At 39.0% G+C, this 27,139-nt stretch overlaps 1 protein-coding gene across 1 annotated transcript; it reads left to right on the top strand.

Moving 5' to 3' along the window:
• Nucleotides 1-1,543: 1,543 nt before the first annotated feature.
• Nucleotides 1,544-27,014, top strand: LOC105386993 (ATP-binding cassette sub-family C member 4). The gene is made up of 25 exons (XM_048626059.1): nt 1,544-1,880; nt 5,832-5,963; nt 6,232-6,436; nt 6,785-7,010; nt 9,063-9,160; nt 10,597-10,794; nt 12,411-12,537; nt 12,887-13,030; nt 13,430-13,611; nt 13,891-14,055; nt 14,340-14,477; nt 15,295-15,462; nt 16,224-16,340; nt 16,875-17,122; nt 17,682-17,731; nt 18,265-18,474; nt 21,432-21,662; nt 22,000-22,106; nt 22,326-22,449; nt 22,790-22,963; nt 23,225-23,352; nt 24,754-24,876; nt 25,235-25,357; nt 25,951-26,111; nt 26,400-27,014. The coding sequence occupies exons 1-25, from the start codon at nt 1,693-1,695 to the stop codon at nt 26,677-26,679; spliced, it is 4,047 nt and encodes a 1,348-aa protein (XP_048482016.1). The 5' UTR covers nt 1,544-1,692; the 3' UTR covers nt 26,680-27,014.
• Nucleotides 27,015-27,139: the final 125 nt, after the last annotated feature.

Here is a 27,139-nt window from a genome sequence, read left to right as displayed (position 1 = left end):
TTCATACCCTGTTTTTACCCCTTTACCCACCCTTGGGGGTGAGATAAAATTCTGAAAAAAAAATGGGACCACCTGGGAGCTCAACCCAATACAACAAAAAAAGAATTTTCAAAATCGGTTCATAAACGGCGGAGTAATCGGTGAACATACATAAAAAAAAATATTAAAAAAAAAAAAAAAAAAAAAAAGATCCCGACGAATTGAGAACCTCCTCCTTTTTTTGAAGTCGGTTAATAACTCTACTCCCCGTTTTTGTTAACGGAACCGACCTAGTTCCTATTATGTGCAATATTTTTTTTCGCAAATTTTCAAAAGTAGTTTAGAATGACCCCCTGAGTCATATCCTTTCGGCTTACTATATATTATACCTTTTTAATACTCATTCAAAACATTAATTGACTGCCTATGAAATCTGTTTTTGGTGTCTTACTTATTTTGCCATTCCCATATTATTACTGTTTGCGCCTACATTTTATTCAACTTATCGCTGTAGTGCCCGAAAACTGTACAAAAACATCACGAAAGTTCTATAAAAATGAGCAAATACGGTATGAGATACGAGTGGTAGATGATAATACACATTAATATAAGTAAGTATGTACTTAAGTAGATAAAATGCATATTCATTATTCGACGAAGAGGTCTTTCGCTTTACGACCATTCCTTTAAACCCAGTTATATAATAAATACCTATAATACTAAATAATGCTGTGTTCCTTTGTTTAAGTTTTCTATAGATGAGGATTAATAAAATTAATATTGTCACGGTCTAATTCCTAAGTAGGAGCTTTTACATCACACAGCATACACTAATAAAAATAAGGCAAACATACTGTATTTGCGTACGGATATATTCCAATATCTAAATATTGCTGCAGTACGAACTCCTGCACACCAACACAAAAATTACAAAAAGAAATACACAAAATAGAAGCTACAATTGGCGGCCTTATTGCTAAGAGTAATCTACGAGTCTACCTCCGAGGAAAGAAATTACACTCACGGGCAATGAAAAGATTCCACTGAGAAAAGCACCAAATTATGTAGGTACTCGTAAACTGAAAAGGATAGCTTAAGGACGTATTCTGCAACATTGAAGTGCATTTAAGAGACATCAGGATACGACCAACCAAAAACTGTAATATTTTGTTCAAATTTAAAATGAAATATTTGTAATTGTAAATTGGGGTCGTTTGGTGTCGGCATTTTGTGAGTGGAACTTTTTCATTGCCCGTCAGTGTATATGCAAGAAAAGATCAAAGTACAAAAAAATATATAAGTACTATATTAATAATGACCTCCCACTTATATTAATATTTAAGGGCTGTAACTGTAACTACAAAATTAAAAATGAAATACTTACTAAAAATGGTACGCATATCGTATTTTTTTGCTAAGCGAAGAAGCGGTCCGAATGAAAACGCGTCGCCTCTCGCCCTAGAGACGGCACGTAATTCAGGATAAGATTATAATGAATATTTGATATCAGATAGGTCGATGCGGATCGTCATACACATAAACGGTGTAACTACTTAATTCGCGCCGTTTGATAAGACATTCGAGTGTGGCGCGGGCACCAGCGAACATGTGGCTTGTGTTTATCGTGCATCAGTTGTTTGTTTAGTTTTTGTAAATAAAACATAGCTTTATCTTAGTAATCTAGATAATTAATTAATTAATAGTGATATAAGAATGGGGGTGAAGGTTGCGGAGGATGTGTTGCCGCCCCAGAAGCAGTCTCCGGGGTTGTTTTCGCGGCTGTTTCTGTGCTGGATGTTCCCGCTGTTCTACCACGGCAACCAGCGCGACCTGGAGGAGGTGGACCTGGTGCCCTCGCGGCCCTGCTACGACTCCAAGCTGGTGGGCGACCAGCTCGAACAGTCAGTTTGTTTCTACTGCTCAGTCTACTTAAGTATATTTATGTAAAATCAGGTTAACTTTATTCTGGAAACTTTTTATAACAGTCAACTTGCTGGCGTAATCATGATAATAATTAATCAAATCTATAATATTATGACATCAATATTTATCAATTACCATCCAAAGTACACCTGAAAATTTGTAAGTACATTATAAGTATAGGTGACTGAAAATGTATTAAAGAAACCGATTATACCTACAAAGATTGCTATCTCGATCGATTAACACGTGTGTGGGTGGATTTCAACAAGTCCTAAAAAATCTTCATTTCCGTGGACTTTTTTATCTTAAGGTTTTATATATTAGAAAAACGCTTTTATTAAAGTTTTTGTTAATGTTAGTGTTCTCACTAAATGGGTAGCAGATAAGTTAAAAACTTAACGAGATACGGATGATTAAAAATTTCGTGCCACGGCGATGAAACATGCGTTCACGGCAATGAAACAAGCGTCCACGGCAATGAAACAAAGGCCCACGGCAATGAAACAAACTTCCACGGCAATGAAAGAACTGTATATAATGGGAATGAAAGGATCAATCCACTGCAATTTTTTAAAAAGACTGTGAGGAAACGCAAACTTAGACAGGTATGTATGAATGTATGGCAGAAATATTTGGATAGATATTAGAACGAAAGAAAGAACGACAGTATGTATAAAAAATAAGAAAATAGTATGGAATTCTCTAAGTAGCATTGTGGGGTCCGTATTGCGGCGTATAAAACAAAATGTTTCATTTCACACTAATAACGTTCACAAACCTTGATCATAAACCTTGATATAACATCTATATTTTCACAAGGTATATCCAATTTGTATACTGTTCATTTTATGTAAAACTCATAAAATATACTATAATATGACATAATCTGTGCAGAATTACAAAACACCGGCAAAACACCTAGCACCAAAATATAAAGATAGGTGCGGTTAGGTGCGCATGTTGGTCAGCTAAGCGTCCCCCTACATAGCCCCAATAATAATAACGCAGTCAAAACTCCTTGCACCAAAACCTAAACATAGAGCGTCCCCCCATGTAGCCCCGCTTCGCTTTTGATGAACATGTGCACTTAACCGCTCCTCCTCGCTTTTCTCGTCATCGCACCTATCTTTAGGTTGTGGTGCTTGAGGTTTTGATGGTGTTGTGTAATTTCACAGATTATGTGATATGATAGAATATTTTATGAACTTTATGCTAAATCATAGTATATTTTAATTGGTATAATAATATGAAATGTACATGTTATCATCATCAGCCTATAATCATCCAATGCTGGACAAAGGCCTCTCCCAAGGAGCGCCACAACACTCGGTCCTCGGTCTTCCGAATCCAGCCACTACCGGCTACCTGCCTAAGCTTGCATATTTTGACAGCTATGTTGGTAACCTTAGTCCTCTGACGTATAAATAACCTCTTTTCTGATACCATCCATTAGAGAAACCCCAATCATAGCTCTCCATAGCACGCTGAGTGACTTTAAATCAGTGGACCAGTCCCACCATCAGTGTCCACGTCTCTGCACCATATTTCATAACTGGCAGGGCGCAATGGTTGAAGACTGTTGGATGCGCCTTTCAGCCTCCTTGTCGAAGTTGCTTCTGCCTAGCCGAATAGTCTGCCTCCGGTAGTCATATTATTGCACAACTTCGATAGTTGTCTCACGAATCACGAACGATCACCGGCTCCGGTTTTATGTGGACATTCTACATGACTTTTGTCTTGCCCAAGTTCGTACGGAGGCCTACACGTTGCAAGCAGCATTAAGGCCACTTAGCATCCAGCTGAGTTCCTGCAGAGATGTATGTTCTATTATATTCTGTTCTACTATCTGTGGGAGGTGTAAGTACCTGCACCTGGCTCTCCCGAATGGGACCTTTGTGCAATGTGAATATTCTATTCCAAGGTCTAAGCTGCCTTTCTAAGCTTGGACCATTTCCCACCACGCTGGTCCACAGGGGGTTGGTGGGTTCACATATTATCTAGATGTGCTAAATAAATAGGTAGATATGCAGGATTCGTCACGATGTTTTCCTTCACCGTAAGAGCGATGATATACATTGTATTTAAATTCAAAGGAACACATTGGTACATGTCAGCGCCGGAATTCGCACCCGCATTACTGGCGTGGGAAGCGGGCGCTTACCCGACTGAGCTACCACCGATCTTCTTTATACATAACGTTCATTATAATTATGTTGTGATTGTTATTATTAATGTAATATTATATATTTCGTTTTTATACATCGCGATACGCACCCGTTTTAACGCACTGCAAAAAGAGGTAATTTGACTAGTCCTATAGATAATATGTCAGTGATCGGTATTACCTGTATTACAGGTAAAAGATGGTAAAGATATGTTACTTTGCCTAATCATACATACCACGGCGATGAAAACATAAGTCACGGAAATGAATAACCTGGCCACGGAAATGAATAACCTAACCACGGCAATGAATACAAATTATTTTACAAGACATGGCAATGAAAATTTTTTCATTGCCGTGGCTTTTTTTTCATTGCCATAGCAAATATTGGCCACGGAAGCCACGGGAATGAAAGCATGGCGATGAAAACCAAGGCATTAAATATAAATAACTAAAAAAGTATTAACTATTTGAAGAAATAAACACTTTATAAGGTAAATATTTTCAAAAAGCTTTCTTTTGAATGATTATTCTAGAAGACAAACTTAATTTTAAAGAAGTTATATCTATCCACGGCAATGAAAGAAAAAATGTCCAGTCCCCAAAATTTTTACTGATTTTCACTATAGCGCAAAAACGCGGGCACCGATGTACCTCCTTCCACGTCGAGCAGTTAGGCGACACTTGTAAGAAACGATTAGCGCACTGAGGGGGGCACCCAAGTTCATAGGTAAAACAATATCCTTGATCATGTTTAGGACACGGCGATGAACAGAAGTTCTGGGACACATGAATTTTCACTTACCGTTCGTTATATTCTTTATATATTTGAATAAATGTATTCCGTAACAATACTTTAACTATTAATGTATCAAATGAAACTAAGTTTAACTATCAATACTCAATATTTTTTCGTCAATGAAGAATAATACAAAACGTGGTGACGAGGGGACAGACACGGCAATGAAAGATTTGGAGGTTTAATATTTTTTTTAAAAATACCCATTAATCCTATTGATAAAATATTTAGTGCTACACATAGATAACTATTTCAGTTAACCGGAAAAAAATATTAGAAAATTATAACTTGGTTTTTTAGTACCGATTTCATTGATGCCACGCAATTTTTGGCTGCGGGAAATTCACCCGTGTGTTTGTTGTGTGAAGTAAATAATTTGCGATATAAAATATGATTATGTCCATATTTTTTATGCCAAAACAGATATTTTTTATACTATAGAATCTATAGATACAGATTTTGATCCTTGATCCACTTTAAGTACTTAACATACTTTGTTCTACTGACAACGCCGTAATAAAACCAGCGAATTATAATTTCGCTGAATAAAATGGTATCATTATTGCTAGAAATACTCGGAAATAGGGAAACTGGTCAAAGCATATTATTATACTGCAATAAACGAACATTAATTTCACGAGTTGCATTGTTCATTTAAACTGTAAGAAGACTAGACTATGTTAAAAGATTCATCCTGTTAAGTAGCTAACGCATACGCCAAGATAACACGCTCTGCAGCCGGAAAAGCTCTTACAACGCTCTTACTCCCACCACGCTGGTCCACTGCGGGTTGGTGGGTTAACATATCTAGATGTGCTAAATCTAGATATGCAGGTTTTCTCAAGATGTTTTCCTTCACCGGTACATGTCAGTGTCGGAAGCAGGCGGTTACCCGACTGAGCTATCACCGCTCTTTATTTTGGTAAATAAAGAAGTGTATACTCATCTATTTTAATTTATTCACAGAAAATGGTTCGAAGAAGAAGCTCAAGCCAAGCTGGAGGGTCGGGAGCCGTCGTACCCCAAGGTGTTGTTCAGGACCTTCTTCTGGTCTTACGTGCCTGGCGGCCTTATGCAGTTTGGATATATCACTTTTCGGTAAGTAAAACTTATAAGTACTTGCTACTGGCTAGGCCAAGTTACTTTCCAGTTTTTTTGCTACGATAGCCGTTGGATTTATAATCTCAATTCGTCAGAGTGCTTTTTTAATTGTAACTTAGTTAAGCATGGGATGGTTGCAGACTTGATTATGATAGGTTTTGTGTATCTGTAACAAACGCACACAAGTGTTTGCCATGTTAATGAATGAATTATACTCATCATTCTTCGGTTTAGATATTAGTAATATCGTCATGATTGTCCGCAGCACCCTATCCCCGCTACTGTTCGCGGAGCTGCTGAGCTACTGGACGGTGGACAGCACCATGACCCGCACGACGGCCACGTACTACACGGTGGGCATGGTGGCGTGCAACTGGAGCGCCGCCTACCTCAACCACCAGGGCAACTTCTACTGCCAGCAGTTCGGCATGAAGCTGCGCATTGCTACCAGCACGCTTATGTTTAGAAAGGTATGTCGAGGGTACTGATAAATTAGCACGACTTATTCACTTACAGTTGAATAAAATTTGCATTATTTAATATGTGACTGTCAGGTTTTCAAGCTCTAACGGCGGCTGTTGCGCAGCGATGTAGATAAAAATCACTATATCTCGATTCGCCTTAAAACTCAGATGTGATTGGTGGTATCTAAATCGATAAAGTTGTCGTGCATGTTGCATGGCAACTTTAATCATGCAACCCGATCTGGAAGATTTACTATGCCAAGAATAAAACCTACGACATTTCCGTATGTTTTCTGAAACATCAATACTGAAATCAATATTGAAAATTTTGTTTTCTTTCCCCAATCCACCCAGATAATGCGCATGGACAACGGCTCGCTCGGCGAGACCACAGCCGGGAAGGTCGTCAACCTGCTCTCCAACGACCTGCAGCGCTTCGACCTGGCGTTCCTGTTCCTGCACTACGTGTGGATCATCCCGCTGCAGCTGACCGCCGTGTGCTACCTCGGCTACCGGCAGGCCGGCGTGGCGGCTCTCATCGGCCTCGCCGCGCTGGTCGTCATCGCGCTGCCCATGCAAGGTTAGTGGAAATTTGCCTCAGAATTAACGTAAACATATCCCTAACTTTATTGTGAAATATAAACATATTTTATATATATGGTGACGCCTTGACTTCTAAACAAGGAGCACCTGTATGTCAGGAGTCAGTGCCTTCCCAGAAATGGACAACATTTCATTTTCTTTACCCTATATTTTTATTAGTTATTCGGAAAGTTTATAGAAAATTAGTGGACCCGTATTTTTTTATTTTGTATATACATAAATTTTTGCATGTTATTTTTAACGTTAAAGTTAATTATTTTAAAACCGGAAGTGACGTCACATATTAGGCTCAATTTTTATTTTTGTCTATTGTCTGAGTCTCGAAAAAAAACATAAATGACACTGACAAGTGACATTTAAACTTTGTTTACATGCCAACCAACAAATGGGTCATTTTCAAATGACCTTGATATTTCTAATGATGGAAAGTAGGTACTTATCATGTAAAAAAATAAGCAGAAGCATTTTTTCAGCTGTGTAGGCGGTGGCATGCTCTGGGACATATTATATAGAGGTCATCTCTTAATAATAAATAAAAAAAATAGTCAGAAAATGTCAGAACAGAATTAATGAAAATGACCCAAATAAACAACAACGTCACGATAAAACGTCAACGTCAATCAAAAATGAAAGTGACAGTTACTTTGTTTTCAAATCTATAGGCTTTGATCATCAAAATGCATCCCACCTGATGCATGACGTCATCATCACTTTTTTACTATTTTATGATTTTCTCGAAAATGATACATCCAAAAAATACAAAAACATTTTTTTTGTGGTCTTTAGAGCTAAATCTCGAAATGGTTTTCGATTTGAAGCAGGTTTAGTTTTTTGAAATGTTGTCCATTGTAGAAATTAATTTGGTTACCGTTTAGAGACGTCGAAGTCACGGCATATTTTTCACCATGGCACTTGAGATGTGTCTTGTTGGTTACATCTCCTATTGGAGATCGGCAATAATTTAAAAAAGGTCTTTGGCCCGCTAAAACGTATGCAAATGCTAGTTATTTCTAAAATTCACAGTAATTACACCACGCCTGTAGTCAGCTAATAAGTTATATTTATCTTTATTTATAATTATCATTACGCACAGACACAAACAGATCAAATATTTCACCATACACAATTACACATCTTCGTAAGCACTCTACAAATATCATAAATAAATAAACGTAATAAATAAATATAAACATCAGGTATCTCCTTTTTATGGGTTAACGACTCATTGAGATAATTACGTGGATTAGTATTGAGTGCCATTATAAATAATTGAAAGAGTAAGTTCTTAGTTGTTATTAGCTTACTGCAGAAGGTAGAAAAAACCATCACGAGCAATGAAAAAGTTCCACCTGCCATTCCATATTTCACTGACTTTTTAATTGCTCGTGAGTGTACTACCGTAGTACATATAATATTGTTCTTAAGTAGGTAAACCCTCGTCGAGCATTCAACTTGAATATACTTAATTAGAACACTAAGGCCTAGTTTCACCATAGTCTGTTAGATCATTATCACCCATGTTACATTGTAAGTGTCATTTAAAATAAAATTATACGCCATATCCATCTTAAATTCTTGACAGACGTGTCAAAAGCCAACAACTAAACATATAAGGTATAGTGCCACAAACTTATCTGTTCCGGTGAGAGTGAACTAAATTGATCCATATCTCATTACTTACTAATTAATTGTACATTGATACAGATTAGATGGGTTTATTAAAACCTCAAGGGCAAATTACCACTACGGGCAAACTTAAAATCTTATAAAATTAAGAAATATTAGACATTTACTTGAACTGTCACCGGAACAGATAAGTTTGTGGCACTATAATAGACTAGTTATAAGATTATGTTTAGCTGTTAAGTTTCATGGTGTCTATTACTGTCGTTTATCCAATAAATAAAATAAAATAAAATAAAATAAACTAATCTTTTGTTATGATGTAACAGTGGTATTAATGACCTAACAGAGTATAGTGAAACTAGGCCTAAGTAGAGTTAATAATAATAATGGTGCTACCCCGCAGGTGGGCTGGGCCGGCTGCTCGGCACGCTCCGCATGAAGACCGCAGAGAAAACCGACGCCCGGATCAAAATTATGAGCGAAGTCATTAACGGGATCCAGGCAAGTTTACGGCTCATGCCACGCTGCAGTGTATACAGTATGCAGTAGTTTACTTATAGTGTACTAAACTAATACTTGAATTCATTTACATACATAGCGTACTTAACTAAAGGTGCTTTGAGTTGGCACTTACAAGAATCTAGATCTACAAGCAGTATACCTACATACGTAAATGTAAGTTAAGCAGGTACTTACTTTTCTTTCCTGAAGAATAAAGTTACTGAAGTTAGCCCGTATATAATCATGACAAAAGAGAAAATTAATAGCCATTTACACCGTGTGGTTACACCGAATATCACTTATTTGTTATTAGTTGTATGCTTATTAAAATAACATTTTATATGGAAGTTTAAAAAAAACAGATGAATGTACGATCTCTGTTTATGCTGCGTTTTTGCGTTTATAAAATATGGTTTTACGGAGGAAATAATCGGTGTACCTCTGTAGGTTTATTATTTACTGCAATGCAGTTACGCTAGCGGAAAATTTGATAAAAAAATACTGTTGTGTGAAATAAGTGGACATTGTGAGCGGAACAAATGTCAGGAGGCGAGACTGCGATATTATGCATGAATGAAACACAATGCAGATATTGGAAACTATTATAACGATAGAAATAATGATATCAAATCGATAATGTCGTATATGAAACGCCATCGCCAATGAAACGTACTAATTTAGGTAGGTAGGTACTAAAGTCAACCTTTTCTACTTACAATATAATATTCATTCACCTATGTGAGAATTGTTCATAATATTCTATACTTACTTACGAATACGACAATTCGTATGTAGGTTGGTAAACCTATCGATAAAAATTCTAATTAGGTCACATTGAGTTGGTAATACTCCATACATATGTGATATTTAAGTATAATGAGTTTGTAAAGAAAAATTTTATTATTATTGGAGAGTTAAGCTTGACAACTGTAGTTCTAATGCAATAATTAAATATGACAGAAATTTAAAACTCATAGCATAGAAGAGCGTGTAGTGCATCGCATTCTTTGTTTCATGAGGAATTCAAGTCAGTCTGATCTGAAAACTTACATTACTTTCACAGTATAAATTTAAGTTTTTATTATTTTATCGCACCCATAATCCGTTCTGCGACCTATGGCCGGTCAAGTATGTTGCTCATGTGGCCGTTCGTTGTTGTTTGCATGTTTTATAATCTAGATTATTCAAGATGTGATTCATCATTCGATCAAGGTACTATCTAAATCGACGAAAGAACGAATAAGAATTATCACGCATTCAATATAATATATAAAGCCGTGGTTAGCGGCTTTGATGCTTAGGAAAAACAAAACTGCAGCGCTAATCACGGGTCTATCTCGTTGTAGATATCTGCGTGAATTTTTTGTTCGTTCGTTCTTTGATTTAGAGAATGACCCACATGTACTCTCTCCGTTCTCACTCCCCGCTCCCCACAGGTGATCAAGATGTACGCGTGGGAGATCCCGTTCGAGAAGGTGGTGGGCGCGCGGCGCTGGGAGGAGATGGTGGTGGTGCGCGCGGCCACGCGGATCCGCGCCGTGTTCCTCGGCTTCATGGTGTTCACGGAGCGGACCGCGCTCTTCCTCACCATCGTCACCTACGTGCTGCTCGGCAACACCGTCTCGGCCACCGTCGTGAGTACACCATCTGTAAACAGGCAGGGCTATACGGGTTTGTTTGTTCGTATTACGTCGATAACGAACTCGTGTAGCGGCAGCAGATATTCTATGGGAGGAGATAGTGACTGTGCAGCAGTAAATATGTATGTAGGTACCATATATGTATGCGAACCTAACGCAAACGGCATTATCCTAAGAGTGGGTAGTTAAATAATATTTTATCTATCCGCAATCCTAACGTAAAAAGAAACCCGTCAGTGGATCATTATCATAAAATTAACGTGTTCGCGATGTCTTTTGCTGACTCTACCAACTAACGGGGAATCAGCCGCTTTCCTACCATAACAAATGCATTTACTTACTTAGGTAGCTAGAACAAATATAAACATAATTAAAATTTACCCAGACTGTGTAAACCTTGCCAACAAAACTAGGTTTATGGCCGTCTATAAGATAGGTGACAAGCTAGACCTAGAATGAAAATGTGTAATTATGAATGATGTCAAAATTATTTAATTAATACTTTTGCCTTTATTGTGTAAAATTAACATAATAATTTAAGTATGTACGTACATAATAGCTTTATTACTTCTTGCTTTTGAACTTGGGGTGAATTAAATTCCATTCAGTGTTATTGAAAAATTCAAAGTAGGTCATTTGCGTTCTTTAGTACCTAAGTATTAGCATATTCTGTGGTATTAGTATATGCAGGGCATTTCGCCTCTCATTTATAGGTACAGTGGCCTTGATCCAAAATACAACTATTTGTTTTGGTCCTGACCTGACCTTAACTGAGATATTTAAATAAACAAATGAACTGTTTTGGCAATAAAATTTAATTGATTGAATTACTCCGTCCTTAAGAATTTCATAGAAAACTATGAACGTAGTACATTTATAAATAGATTTATGTAAGTATATTATAAAATCAGCCAGTAATATTAAATTACTGCGTTGTTTACTGGTTATATTATAGTCTTCCGTTGTTAGAGCTAAATTTTATACCTACTCGACGAGCTGAAAACCGCGAAACTTTGGCTCTATAGTTTTTTTTCATCGGTTGGTGTGTCATTTTAATTTTACTATTGGGAAATTATTCGACCAGTTTATTGGTTTTGTAGCCGCTATAAATAATAATGGTGTACAATTAAACATAAAGTTAGATGGATATTTCGTGCACCTGTTATCCCTCAGGTGTATACCTACACCTGATGGATTACTGAAACCGGAAGCTAAAAGCTTCCATAGAATTAAGCACAAAGACCCATTAAAATAATCGTTTTTAGGGGTACGCAACCTTGATATTTTTTTACTGTCTGTTTATGTATGCAGAGTTGTGTGTTCATCATCATCATCGTCAACCCGTAATCGTCTACTACTGGCCTCTCCCAAGGAGCACTACAACACTCTGTCCCCGGACTTCCCCACACAGCCACTACCTGTCTAAGGCCGTTAAAGGGGCGTCCCACGCTACGCGTTATCAACACAGTGATATAATGTAATGTGCTTTACTTCCTATGGTTTGACTGGTAGAAAATGCTTTTAGCATTAAGTCCACCCTTTGCACACTTATTTATATATTTGTGCAAGACATAAAGGATTAAATAACTAACTATTGCATGGTGTTGCAGATCTACCCGCTGCAGCAGTTCATGGCGGCGGCGCAGGTGAACATCACGCTGATCCTGCCCATGGTGCTGTCCTTCACCGCCGAGCTGTTCGTCTCGCTCCGACGCGTGCAGGAGTTCCTCGCCATGAGTGAGTCAGATATATACCTGACGGTCAGCGTGTTAAGGTTGATGTATGACAATGCAGTTTTCTGAGGAGATATTGTGGTATTTGGGTCACCTTGGGTTTTCCCGTGATAAAATGGGGATGTAAGGCAACTCCATGCTATATACATACATACTTTGCGATGTAACGCAAGAATGCGTGATATAAAGGACAACAAAAAATCTTAACATAAAAAAATGTAAGGCTTGTAGTCCGACTCAAAAGAAAGAATGCTTTACTTGAATTGAATAATATGCAAACTTAATGCTGCCCCAATTGTAAGAACCAGTGCAGTAGAAATGTAATGTAATTGAATAATTTATTCTAATTTCAGAGGACCGTTCCGATCTGGTTATAAAGAACGTGTCTGGCGGCCAGAAGAAAATGTTCCGCAAGTCGAGTAGCCAATCCCTGGGCGAAGCTGCGGTCCGGCCCTTGTCTTATCAGTCCAAGTCTTCCATATTCGGCAGCCTGAACGGTAATATACTTACACCTTATCAATAGAGGGAAATTTATCTTTATCTGTATTATCTGCTAACTAATTTAGCCTAAATCGTCTGCGCTATCGCGTGTTGTTGTAGGTATTTTCCATGTGTGTGTTGTGGTTGTTAACCTTCTTCTAAGCATGTCAGTGAAAAAATAGGAGGTGGACTTGAGTATGTCACCGTGGCGAACAGATTTAGCCAGTGATATTATTACTAATACAGTCGAAATGAAGAAGTCCCACTTGCCATTTGCCATTCCATACGTAACTGGAACTGTTTCATTGCTCGCCAGTGTATAAGATATCAGTCGCTGACTAGCGTACACTAGCGTTATAAAGTACAGTTGACAAGTTACTCTACGGGGCTCCTTTCATACTTTCCATTGTCCCCAGTGATCCCGAATGACTTGCCGCGTCGCCGCAGCATGTCGTACCCGGGCGAGCTGGCGGTGGAGGTGCGCGACGTGAGCTGCAGCTGGGTGGGCGACGCCAACGTGCTGGCGCTGAAGAATGTCTCCGTGCGCCTGGCGCGGGGCAAGCTGTGCGCCATCATTGGAGCTGTCGGCTCGGGCAAGGTACTTTCCATGACATTTTAGAGGTAGTATGACCATTGAGAAACTACAGGAAAACCAACTTTACTTACCAGACATAAGTAAACATCAAAAATGCATTCTCTCATCGGCCGAAGTATAGTGATAATAACTACGGTGTAGCTATCGTCCCACTTTGAGAAAATTATATAAATCTTTTCATATTTCCCCGGATGAAGTTACGTGGTGCAACTGACCTAATATGAATCGCATAACACAAGCACGAGTTACGTAAGCACGATACTAAATTGTTTTGTTTTGCAGTCGTCGTTTTTGCAACTGCTCCTAAAGGAACTGCCCGCGGCGTCTGGCACAGTTTCAATATTCGGCAAGATCTCGTACGCCTGCCAAGAGGCGTGGCTCTTCCCCAATACCGTCCGAGAGAACATACTCTTTGGCCTGCCATTTGAACCGGAAAAATATAAAAGGGTAGGTAATAGCATCGGCAAATTGTGTTTTCTACCTCCGCTGCGTCGGCCCGCGGCCCGCGGCGCGGCGGATCGATGAAGAATTATTAAAATTTTATACAGAATTGTACAGTTTAGAGCTGTTGCATTTTCTACATATTTTCCTGATGCAAAGTTGTTTAACGCAAGGAAAAATGAGGTCATCTAAAACATGATATTGCTTATTATAAACATACCTACATACACAAATAAACGCTTACCATCCTAACTATATCAATCAACACACTAATTCTCTCTGAACACCAGGTGTGTCGAGTGTGTGCGCTGGAGACGGACTTCAAGCAGTTCCCGTACGGAGACCAGACCCTGGTGGGCGAGCGCGGGGTCTCGCTGTCCGGTGGGCAGCGCGCGCGGATCAATCTCGCCAGATCCGTCTATAGAGAGGTTAGTAGTATTACAGGTGGGCCGGTGGCGGACATGAGGTTGAAGCAGACGTAAAGGTTTCTATGGCGTATCGATGAGTTTCCCATAACGATGTATCGCATAGAAATACCTATCTACTTATAAACTAGTAGTGACATTGCAATAATGTTTTGTCTTTGTCGTCTTTTACCTTTGGTTAGGAAATCAGTGCGAGAGGGCTAATTATGTCCACTAGTTAATCATATGATAATAAATACTATGAAAGACAGCTGCTCCAAGCAGACGTACAGTATCTATATTATGTCTAGCAAAGCTCGCCAATACCATCCGGTACAACTTAATCAAAGTGAGTTCGAGATAAGTGAAAGTGTTAATCTATCGGGTGATGCCCGCGTGACCCTGACGATACTTCGACAAGAGACTTCACTTTGCTCTTGAACAATTACTTAACTCTTCACCTGTTAGTTCAACTTTCAGAACTTTTCATCGAAACTTCCCCTTTCGAACTTGTTGACGTGAACATAGTTCGAGGTAAGAATCTATTTTAGGACATACTTAGTGAAGTTTCTTGAAGGAGTTACTTTTGATGGGTTTTCAGACGTCTAGAAAACTATTATGATCATAATATTTTTATATAATTATCTTTTTGGATTTTAATTTATTTTCGTATAATTTGCACTCTTTAGAGCTTTAGAGCCTCTGCTGTCTTGTGCCAGGCATTTGTTCCGGATATCCGCTAAACGCAGCAGAGTAAGGGCTCTGCTGCGTTGTACCAATGTATTAATGACAATATACAAAATCATGTACGTTATATAAATATTATTGTATACCCCTCCAGGCTGACATCTACCTGCTGGACGACCCGCTGTCGGCGGTGGACGCGAATGTGGGTCGGCAGCTGTTCGAGGGCTGCATCAACGGCTACCTGCGCGGCCGCACGCGCGTGCTCGTCACGCATCAGATACACTTCCTCAAGGCCGCAGACTACATCATTGTGCTTAATGAGGTATGTGCTACGACAAGATAACATTAATGGATGAATGAAATGCACATGATTTTCTATATAACCTCATATGGGGGATTCTGCTAAATTAACTCGTCACTAGCAGTTATAACCTCTATAGGTATAGGAGATAGGAATAATGACTGGAATACCATTCTTATAGTACGATAGTTCCCAGTTAAAACCTAATGTTCAAGTAATGTTTGAGTTCTAACTTCATATTGGTTCACTAGCTTTCAAAGCTTTCAAAGTTTCGGCTGATACTGATAAAATAGGATAGGAGTTCCAGTGCACGACTACATTACGTTCCTATAGTCGATATTATAGTCCAGCTACTTACATAACTCGTAATTTAACAACTAAAACAAGCTGAAAAGGAAGGAAAAGCAAATGTATGTCGAGGATATCGGTACGACCTACATTATATTATGATGCCGTTATTGTATTAGAACGAATATCAATATATTGTCATTATCACCAATATCCTATCGTCATGCATTTTATTTATATTGACGGTAAAATTTATATTAGCGTAATACTTTTTTACTATTATAATACAATATTTAGGTAATAAAGTGATCTATTAAACTGATAACGGCCTGCATGACTGGATGGCTTTACATTATAAGCTGGAAATTACGTTTTATCGATCAATACCTGTCTCAAATATTGTTATCGTTGACCTTAATTTGTTACTACTAATGACCCTAGCTGAGTTCAATGACCGTTTATGTGGTGTCTGTAACTAATGTATCTGTTTGTAGGGTAAAGTGGAGAATATGGGCACGTTCGAGGAGTTGGCGAATTGTAAAGAGTTCTCTACGCTTCTGTCTCCACTGCAAGAAGGAAAAGACGATAATAAAAGCCTTAGTTCTACTGGTGTAAGTACCTATTTACCACTATTATGTGTTAGTTGTTTATTACATATTTATCGCCAATTAGTCTTTTCGGTGCATTAGGGGTCGTAGAACAAAAAAATGGAATGAAGCCCTGACTCACCCCTTTTTGGCTTACTACGCCAGTTTTGCAACACTAGACAAATATTGTAAGCATGGGAATATGGCCTCATTTTGCCCCATTAGCAAGTCATGGCTTCAGCTGAAATTAAAGTGTTTTTCTCATTATAGGCACTTACATTTCCTACCTAAGTAGGTTTACTACTTAGACTACTTATAGCTTTAGTGCGCAAGCTTTGCATCGCCATTAAAGGGTTTTCCGTGTGAATACAGAGATAAAAAATTGCCTTTACCACTTAACGATATTACATTATAATGAGAGTTTACAAAATATTTTAAGTAGTTCCTGAGACTATTAAATACAAACAAATAATCATATACGAGTAGGTACAATCATGTCTCTACCTACCTACAAAGAAAATCCAAAGAAAATCATCACAATTCGTTTCCCAACCCCAGGGTGGCGACCAGAAGCTAGCCCGACCCCAACTGATGCACAGCCAGTCCAAGATGAGCGAGAGCATGGACCTGCCCGAGTACGCGGCTCAGAAGCAGGAGGCCGAAGAGAGGGGCTCCGGGAACCTCAAGTGGAGCGTGGTGGCCGCCTACTTCAGCGCTGGCGGCGGCTTCGCTCTGTTCCTGACTGTCGTGTGTATCTTCGGCGCGGCTGCCGCGGCCGCTGGCGCTGACTTCTGGGTCAGCTATTGGTGGGTATTGTTCTGCTTCTGTGAGGAGGTGCCGAAGAGTATATGTAGAGGCATACGAGAGACATTGAGTCAATGATAATAATATATAGGTGATAAAAAAGTCTTTAAAACAGACTCAAGGGGTTATTCTGAAAAACTTTTATCCAAGGACTGTAAAAAAATACAGAATGTAGAGCTCACCCCCTTTTGGCTTATCATACCACATTTGCAGCATTCATGCATTATTAATTGCCAGAAATATAAAATCTTGCTACGTTTGTAACATTAAGTTTATACTGAACACCCGTGATGAACAATGTAACATAAAATAAAGAGAAGATTCTCGGTCGTAAGAAGTTCGCTTAAGTTGGTGGGTAATAACTTTCCAATTTGTAATTACTCAACTAATAAATCCCTGAACTATTGAGTTTTCAGTAAGTAATTTCTTCAAAATGGGTCACTTTTAATGGCCAATATAATGGCTTCAAGCCGCCTCTTAGTTAACTGCCATACTTAAGTTACTTGAGAAGTTTATTTAGGAATCATAACATTATTATATTAACTAAGCTGTTTTTTTCAGGACAAACCAAGTGGCGATTCATGAAGAACAGTTAGCAGGAGCTGAATTAGGTAATTAATTTAGATTAACTGATAACAAGGCTGATAAGCGAAGGACATTATAAATTTATAGTTGGGTACTTGCAACATTCCTAAATGAGTGCATCACGCAATAAACTACCGACTAATCCAGCGCTAATCCGGAGATACCTACTAGCTTTGATATGAACTGATTGCATAATAAGGGCACTGTGTCTTTACATAGGTATAATATGTTATCTATTAATTGTACAAGTCTAGATTATAAATTATTTTATAGAAAGATCTGTCTAAAATATGCTCGATATTATCTTGCCATGTTTTAGTAATCTCGTAGAGGTATGTGCTTTAAAAGAAATAAAAAACCAGTGTATCCTAAACGCCAAAGTGGTTTTTGCAATACCCTGTATATTTTTATTTGCTATGCTGTGTAAAAACCCGAATCCCCTTTCAATCTGCAATAGCATCTCCCTTTTATTAACACCTATATCATAAACAGTCCTCAGAGCCAGGCCTAGACGTGTAGCAACTCCCTTTTATGCTCTTACACCAAAACCTTCCCACAGAGGCAGGCCTGGACGTGCAGATGGGCCGGTTCACGACGCGTACGTACATCATCTTCCACGGCTGCATCGTGGGCGCGTGCCTGCTGCTGACCAAGCTGCGCGTGTTCCCCTTCGCGCACGTGTGTGTGACGGCCTCCGCCAACCTGCACAACCGCATGTTCAGCACCATGCTGCGCGGGGTTATGAGGTTCTTCGATACGAGCTCGTCAGGTGGGTACGGGGTGTTATACAATACAATCCTCTTTATTTGCACCAAAACAGAAAAAAAATAGTACAAAAAGGCGGCCTTATTGCTTATAGCATCTCTACCAGACAACCCACCAGACAGATAACAGTTACCCTTGTTACACCTACCGGGTACAGTGAAGAGACAGTATCCTGGGCCGATCCTCGAATGAACGAAAGTGCTCGGATGAGGACACTGTCTCAGCCACTCTACTCGGTAGGTGTAATCAGGGTGTTATACAATACAATCCTCTTTATTTGCACCAAAACAGAAAAAAAATAGTACAAAAAGGCGGCCTTATTGCTTATAGCATCTCTACCAGACAACCCACCAGACAGATAACAGTTACCCTTGTTACACCTACCGGGTACAGTGAAGAGACAGTATCCTGGGCCGATCCTCGAATGAACGAAAGTGCTCGGATGAGGACACTGTCTCAGCCACTCTACTCGGTAGGTGTAATCAGTAGGGTTTTAAGACGGTGATCAACATCACCGTCTTAAGCCGAGTATCCGGTTTAGAATTATCACACGAGTTAACTTTTGGTTTACGATACCATATTTCCCTTTATTCGACCGAGCCAGCCAACGCGATAAATGCGCGAATTCTGCGCCATTTAATTTACAAATTCCTTTGAAAGTATCAGTCTCTTCTTCTCTTCATACCTATGTACATGTTTGCGTTGTTTGTAGAGGTCTGTTCATAATAGAATATGTAATTTGATTTTAATTAAATCACAATTCGGTTACAAAAACATTGATATTTTATACATACAGTAAAGAGGGTCGTTAAAATAACACATGAAATCGAATATTCCTCGTATTTCAAAGTCTAGTTGGAAAAATATCAGTTTACTGAACTGGAAGGACATTTCAGCAACTTTTATGTGTATTACTAAAATATTCAGTGGCTCATTGCAGTGTTCAGTCAATAAAAACGCACATTAACGTGATAATTGACCATAATCTTCTATTTAATGGTACGATGATACTTTCATTAACTTGAAAATTAATACCTAGGTACTTATGGTTATTTAACACAACTAAAAGGCTACTGAGAATTATGCTGTAACAGTAGGTATGCACAAGAAAATATTTCCGTGATCACCATATATTCAGACTTAGAACATTGCGAGCTCGTGTGTACGTATCACTCGCAGTGCCACCATCTCTTCCTAGAAATTTCCCAACCCGAGGATACTCACAAAATGATCGGATATCAGCGATTTGTCGTATATTCTATTATCGTATTGTCTTAACATTACGTACATTCATAAGTATAAGTATCCTTACGTTACGATACACTTACCCGAATGTTCTTTGCATTCATTTCAAATTCTTTCAGCGTTAAAATTTTCAGAATGAGGCTGTCGCGGGCTCGCGTAGCCGCGGCTCCGAATATAGCGTCCGGAATAATACATGACGCACTTCCGGTTGTTGTGCGTAATGGCCGCCGCTACGCTGGGCACGAGCCTCGCAGCGAATTAACACCAATCATTAAAACAAACTGCACATACAAAAGTTTAATCACCATTAAAGAATTCTAACGGATAAAGGTAAATACGGTTTGGGTTTTGATTGGGTTCTGCGCTAAATAGGGTATTCAAATTTAAATATTCAGAACCAAAACGGGATCGAATGTATTTTCTTAACTTGTAACGAGTTGTTTGGATAGCGATCTTTGTTTGGAGTATATTGCGAAACTTTCTCTATCTGTTTTGAAAGGTATCGCAAAGTGAATTCTTGCAGTAGCTTTATACATAGGAATGGCAATATACTAAACCAAGAAGGATTTTCTTACATGAAATCTATATCACCGTCACCAACACTCTTAAATAACCCCACACAAAAACTCGCCCTCGACTACACTCGCGGGCAATGAAAAAGTTCCACCTGCCATTGCCGTTCCATATATATAAGGGGAATTATAAAACGAGCGAACAAAAAAAAACTTTGCGACTGATGATGACATATTGTTTTAATAACTTGAGCGGTATGAATTTGAGTAAGCGAAAAATTAACTAAACTGACGACGAATATTGATTTATAATAAAATCCAGAACGAGCTTACAAAAAGTGGATTGTGATATATCCATTTCAGATATTAAAATTTTATCCGAGCGACTTAATTACTAAGTGAGCGACTGGAATTACTAAGTGAGCGACTGGAAATACAGAGAGGGCAACTTCAATATTAAGCGACGAATCGTTGCAGTCTTGTGAGTTGTAGTAGGGCTCCTCATACCTATCAATGTTTCTTACTATTAATAAGAAGTTTCTTTTAGTTGACTGAAGCGTCTTATTTTATTTTTTGTTCATTTGATTGAAATAAATGCATGCATATTACTTTAATTTTACGGAGTACATTGTTTTATTTAATTACCCGTATATTTCAATAGTAAAATTTCTCAACTAGTTAATAGAATAGTGTTTCTTCAAATAGTTATTTCATATTATTTTTATTTTTTAAATGTGAGCTCATTATACGCAGAGTATCATCTGCTCATTAGTGTATTTTTCAAAGTGGTTTTTGTATTCGAAACACTTCATTTAAGATAAAATGCCGCTCAGTATAAAAAATACATTTGCCAAATATTGAAAAAAATGCAGGACGTAACGTTGACACTCAAACAAATATTAGGTCGCTCAAATATTATGAAGCTGCTCATTTTGTATTTTAAGTAACTCAAATTAATGTTTGTAAGTTGCTGTTCTGTTGATTTCTCGTCACTCGCAGTCAGTCGCTCACTTAGTAATTCTATAACCCAAATTAATTAATTTTGACACTTAGAACTGTAATTTACAGTCACTCGTTTTATTGCTACCCTATATATAATATGTCACTGGAACTTTCTCATTCGTCAGTGTATAACACTGTACTTGTTATTCTATGGTATAACTAAAACTCTCTATTCCCTAACCCTCTAACCTCTACTCCCCAGGTCGCATCCTCAACCGTTTCACCAAGGACATCGGTTCCCTGGACGAGATCCTGCCGCGGACGCTGCTCGACGTGTTCCAGATCTACAGCACCCTGCTGGCGATCCTGGTGCTGAACGCCGTGGCGCTGTACTGGACGCTGGTGCCCTCGGCCGTGCTGCTCGTGATCTTCGGCTTCGCGGTCAATGTTTATATGAAGGCGGCGCAAAGCATTAAGCGGCTGGAGGGGACTAGTTAGTTTTTGTTTATATATATCTATACTATAGTTGTGTATAGATTGATCATTTATAAGCTCTACTATACGTTGTGGTAGGAAGTACTGGGGTAGAACAAGTAGCATTTTTTATGTTATCGACATTTAATTTATTTCCTGTTTAGTGTTGCATATCGTATCAGCTCGTCATTCTGTTTAAACAACTTTAGTGCTTCGAATTTTGAAAATGTTTGAGAAAATATCCTTAAATATGCCCAAAAAACCTATGTATTTAGATATTATTAAAATTGAAAAGGTTTCAGACGTTTTCAGTATTTTTTACTTGTATCCTACAGTATTTTGTTGTTGTGTTGCAGCGAAGAGCCCGGTGTTCGGCATGGTGACGTCATCGCTGAGCGGCATCGCCACCATCAGGTCCTCGGGCGCCGAGCAGAGACTCATCGACGAGTTCGATAAGCACCAGGTAAGTGAACCATATCTGTCCAAGAACCTATAACCGATGGGTAGACGAGCTCTCCAGTAGAGACTATGGATAGGGAAAGCTTTATCATTCATATACATATTTCAGAAGACCCAAAATTGTACCAATTAGATGATTAAGATATGAAATATATTTTTATGTAGGGGCGATATTAGTTATATTCGTAATTTTCGTCAGATAAAACGTGTGTGTTTTTTTCAGGATCTGCACACCTACGCATGGAACGGCTACCTGGGCGGAGGCACCACGTTCGGGCTCTACTTGGACACCATCTGCCTTGTGTACATGACTACCGTCATCTTCGTGTTTCTCTATATTGATTTCGGTAAGTACATGCAAAATTGTGGAGGTGTTAAATAACACTGTACCGTGTTTGATATCGGTTCAATTACGTTATGGAGCTAAGAGAGACGTAATGACCTGACCGGATTGCACACCATCTTTACTCCCGTAAATAACGAATTTAATACATCTTCCACCAATGACATACGCATTGTTTATCCGGAATTGCAATATATATTTATAAGTTTATCTACTTCGATAACGATACCATTCAACCCTAGATAGTAAAAGCTGTAGTAGAGTTGGTATGAGCTTCAATAATACGAAAGTCAAGCTCAAGCTCGTCGGTAACTGGTTACACATCATTTCCCCCTTCCCCCCAGGCGACGCAGTGGCAGTGGGCAGCGTGGGGCTGGCGGTGACGCAGAGCAACCTGCTGACGTTCATCCTGCAACACGGAGCTCGCATGCTGGTGGAGTTCCTGGCGCAGCTCACCAGCGTGGAGCGCGTGCTGGACTACACAAGGATACCGACTGAGGACAACCTGTTCACTGGACGTGAGTACTGGCTAGTGATGCGATGAAGGTTTTTAAAGGTTTGAGTTGAGACACGTGTGTGGATTGGCTGGTTTATGTGTAAGGGCCTGTCATAAAGGAAAAAGGTGGTAATTTAACAAACTTTTTTATGTGATTTCGGAATGTGCTAGCTTTTATTACCACCCTGCGTGTAGGTTAGTCTGCTAGGCGGTGGTAAGAATAGGGTGCTCGCAATGAATTTTTTTATAAATTGCATCTTACTTTTAATTCATTTTTTTTTAGAAATTGATACACCTCCAAACTGGCCAGCTCAAGGAAAGATATTGCTTCAAAACGTGAATCTGCGATATGCTAAAGACGAGGAGCCCGTTCTGAAAAACTTGAATATTTCCATTGAAAGCGGATGGAAGGTAAGCTACTTATTTACTTACATATTTCCTGAATACCAGTGAATACAGTCCCCATCCTACTACGCTGCTAGATCGACGACAATATACTGAAACAGTTTTTAAATTATATTCTTTCTTTGTGTGGAGTGAGCATTAGAAAATACCTTATCATGCCTTTATACATATATAGTTTTCAGTTTATAAGCTCATACTTAAAGCTTGCAAATAATTTTGTTATAGTACTATGTAAGGTGGGAACACCCAAATATTCCGAAAAACTTTTTTCCGAATTTGATAACACCGAATATGTAATTTACGAAATATTGCAATACCGATTTTTTTAAACACCGAATTATAAAAATCACGAAAATTATAATTTCGAATATTAAAATCACGAATATTTATTATTACGATTGTTAAATACACGAACGTTAAAAAATACGATTACTTTAATATACGAAAAATAAAATACCGATTTATTATAATCACGAAAATTAAAAATCCCGATCGGAAATATGATAATTCGTGATTTTGACAAAAACGCATAAACGTCTTTAAAACTTTAGAACCTAAACCAAAAAATTGGTGCGACGACGAGCAAAGCGAGGAGGAGCGTGTTAGGTGCACAAACATGTCTAAAAACAAAGCGGAACGCAGCGGAACGTTTAACATACGGCTTAAAAGACATATTGTTAAATAGAAAACTATTTGTTGTTAAGTTTCACAACAAATCAACGCAAATCATACGCACTTTAAAAACCCTAGAACCTAAACCTAAAGATAGGTGCGACGACGAGCAAAGCGAGGAGGAGCGTGTTAGGTGCACATAGATATCGAAAAACAAAGCGGAGCGCAGCGAAGCGGAGCGGAGCGTTTCAAATATAGAGTAATCAAAGTTTGTCAAGTTTTGTTAAATAGTAAACTATAGCTTATTTATTTTTGTTTGTATACGGATTATGCTGTTAATAAACACTGACTATTCACTAAGAAACATTGCGGAATTTGTATTTTCGGAATACTAAAACTTCGGAATTCGTAATTTTAACCATTCGATATAATAAAAAATCGTACTTTGGAAACATCGAAATAATAATATTCGGAAAATTGACTATCGTTATTTTAATAAATCTGTTGTTTGAAATTTCGTATATTATACTATTCGTGATTTTCGCTATTCGGAAACTAAAAATTCGGGATTGTGAATTATTCGGAACTATGAAATTCGTAATTATGAAAATCGTTATTTTCATATTCGTAAAAAAGTAATTCGGAATTCTGTAGTGTACCCATGTAAGGTACCTCTTTTCAGCAAAGTATTTTGGTAGACTGTACATTTGAATTCTTTCATATGGGTCTCGTGGGGTGCACGGGCGGGCTAGGTATCTATTTGGCAGACTGTACACTTGTAATTGTTCTTCCCAGGTGGGCATCGTGGGGCGCACGGGCGCGGGCAAGTCGTCGCTGATCTCGGCGCTGTTCCGCTTCGCCTACATCGACGGACGCATCCTTGTGGATGATGTTGACACCTCGCTCGTCGCACTACAGGTATTTATCGAAATTTAATTGAGGAATGGAGGGGTGTAAATATGTTGTTTTAGAGTCGAAGGCTTAGTCCAGACCAGATTTTAACGCTTGGATGTATTACATCATGGAAGACCTTTAAAATGTTTTACAAATATTGTAACAAACTTGAATAAATGGCTTCTACTTCATCGAATTTTCCGTTGCACCAAATACACATTTCGACTAAAACGGCCAATGGCGCCATGCACGTGCAATGAAGCCATATAATGTAAGTACTTAACTTTACTGACGAAGATCATCCGTGCAGTTCGGCAACTTGACCTGCGTTTGACGGGTTTCACAGCTAGTTTGAACTTCCTAACCGTGTCTAATATTGCAGGAGCTACGGTCGAAGATATCCATCATCCCGCAGGAGCCGGTGCTGTTCTCCGCCTCCATCCGCTACAACCTCGACCCCTTCGACGTGTACAGCGACGACGAGCTGTGGCGGGCGCTTGAGCAGGTATGACCATACTTATTTACTGGTAGGTAGGTAACAGAAAACTTTGAAAACGCGCTACGAGCCTCTGGACTTAGCTGGGGCGAGGCCAAAAGCACCACCGAAGATAGGCGAAAAGGGCGGAGGTTAGTGGAGCCCCTCTGGGGTGTCATAGGACTGTAACAGGTATCAGTAAGTTGAGGAACTTTTATGATAAATATGTAAATATAAACATTGTAGAGACTTTTAAATTCTAAAGGCAATTTCCTGAAAATTAAGAAGTTGACTGGGTAGGTAGAATAAAATTGCCTTCGATAATTGTAGTGGCTGTAATAATCTGAATCCTCGATCAATAAAATACAGCTTAATAGGTCAAGTTCAAGGCTCCACGTACGTGGGCCTAAAGGTAGTGGGCTTAACACCACTTTGCATTGGCTCATTTAATATTTTTTTTCCAACTGAGGGATATTATAAATGTGATTTCAGTATTTAAAGTGACTTGACATCATCATGAGTATTTTTTGATCCAGATGTAACTTACACCTTACACGTTTGACCTGGTTTAAATGTCTTTGTCTGAATAACAAAAAACCAACACATCCAATCGTATCTCCCAGGTGGACATGAAGGCGGCGGTGCCCTCGCTGGACTTCAAGGTGACGGAGGGCGGCGCCAACTTCTCCGTGGGGCAGCGGCAGCTGGTGTGCCTGGCGCGCGCCGTGCTGCGCTCCAACAAGGTGCTCATCATGGACGAGGCCACCGCCAACGTGGACCCGCAGTGAGTGCACTTAATTAGTTTTAATGTGTTATTTTTGGGAGTTCAAGAAAGTAGCTGCGTCAAATGACACACCTCTGTTCCGTATATGTCCGGAAGGCCCTAGACAGTACAGTCTGCGGCTGACGCTAATCTGACTATAATATAGTGTTAGTCACCATTACGGTTAAAATTTTGTAATGTTTAACAAGAGCTGAAGGAAGACTCTACTTTCTTTAACACGACACGAATGAGTTCAATAGCGAGAGGTCCATAACAGCCGTTTAATACATACCCTACCTTACCTTCCAGAACCGACAGCTTCATCCAGCAGACGATCCGGCGGCAGTTCGCGTCCTGCACCGTGCTGACCATCGCGCATCGGCTTAACACGATCATGGACTCCGACCGAGTGCTGGTGATGGACGCGGGCCAGGTCAAGGAGTTCGACCACCCCTACCACCTGCTCTCCGACCCGCACAGCCAGCTCACCGCCATGGTCAAGGAGACCAGCGAGAAGATGTCGCAGCAACTCTTCGAGGTCGCGAAGGAAGCGTATTTTCAAAGCAATATGAAAGAAAACGCTAGATGAGATGTCAGTGTCCGTGAAAGTATTGCTCGAATAGGATAGTGATGTTATGTGTGTAAGGGGTGGGTCCTTAATATATAAAAGGAATAAAGTTTTATTTTATTTAAAATGGGTAGGGTACCCACTCCTCCCACAAATGCTACACAAATGTGAACTTCGAACCTGAAAGTTCACATTCACAAAACCTACATGAATGTATTTAATATTAGTATTATATATACGTATGTATTTGTAAATAAACGATAAAATACACGCCAAATAAGATTTTAGAGTTGTAAGAAATTAAAGTTACTTAATTTTGTTTATAAAATAAATGAGAATCAGTGAGTGAACCAGAACCTGTGTTTTACTATGTATCCTTCCTTTTACCTATATTAAATGTAAAGCCACGATACTCTGAAACTGAGGGGTAGACAATGTATAATGCAAAAAAAAAAACCAGGGAAACAAAAACAAATTAGCA

This window comes from Plutella xylostella, chromosome 15, assembly GCF_932276165.1.
Source record: "Plutella xylostella chromosome 15, ilPluXylo3.1, whole genome shotgun sequence".
Lineage (NCBI taxonomy): Eukaryota > Metazoa > Arthropoda > Insecta > Lepidoptera > Plutellidae > Plutella > Plutella xylostella.
Note: the sequence above shows the minus strand (reverse complement) of the source record. Positions and strands in the feature narration are given on the sequence as shown.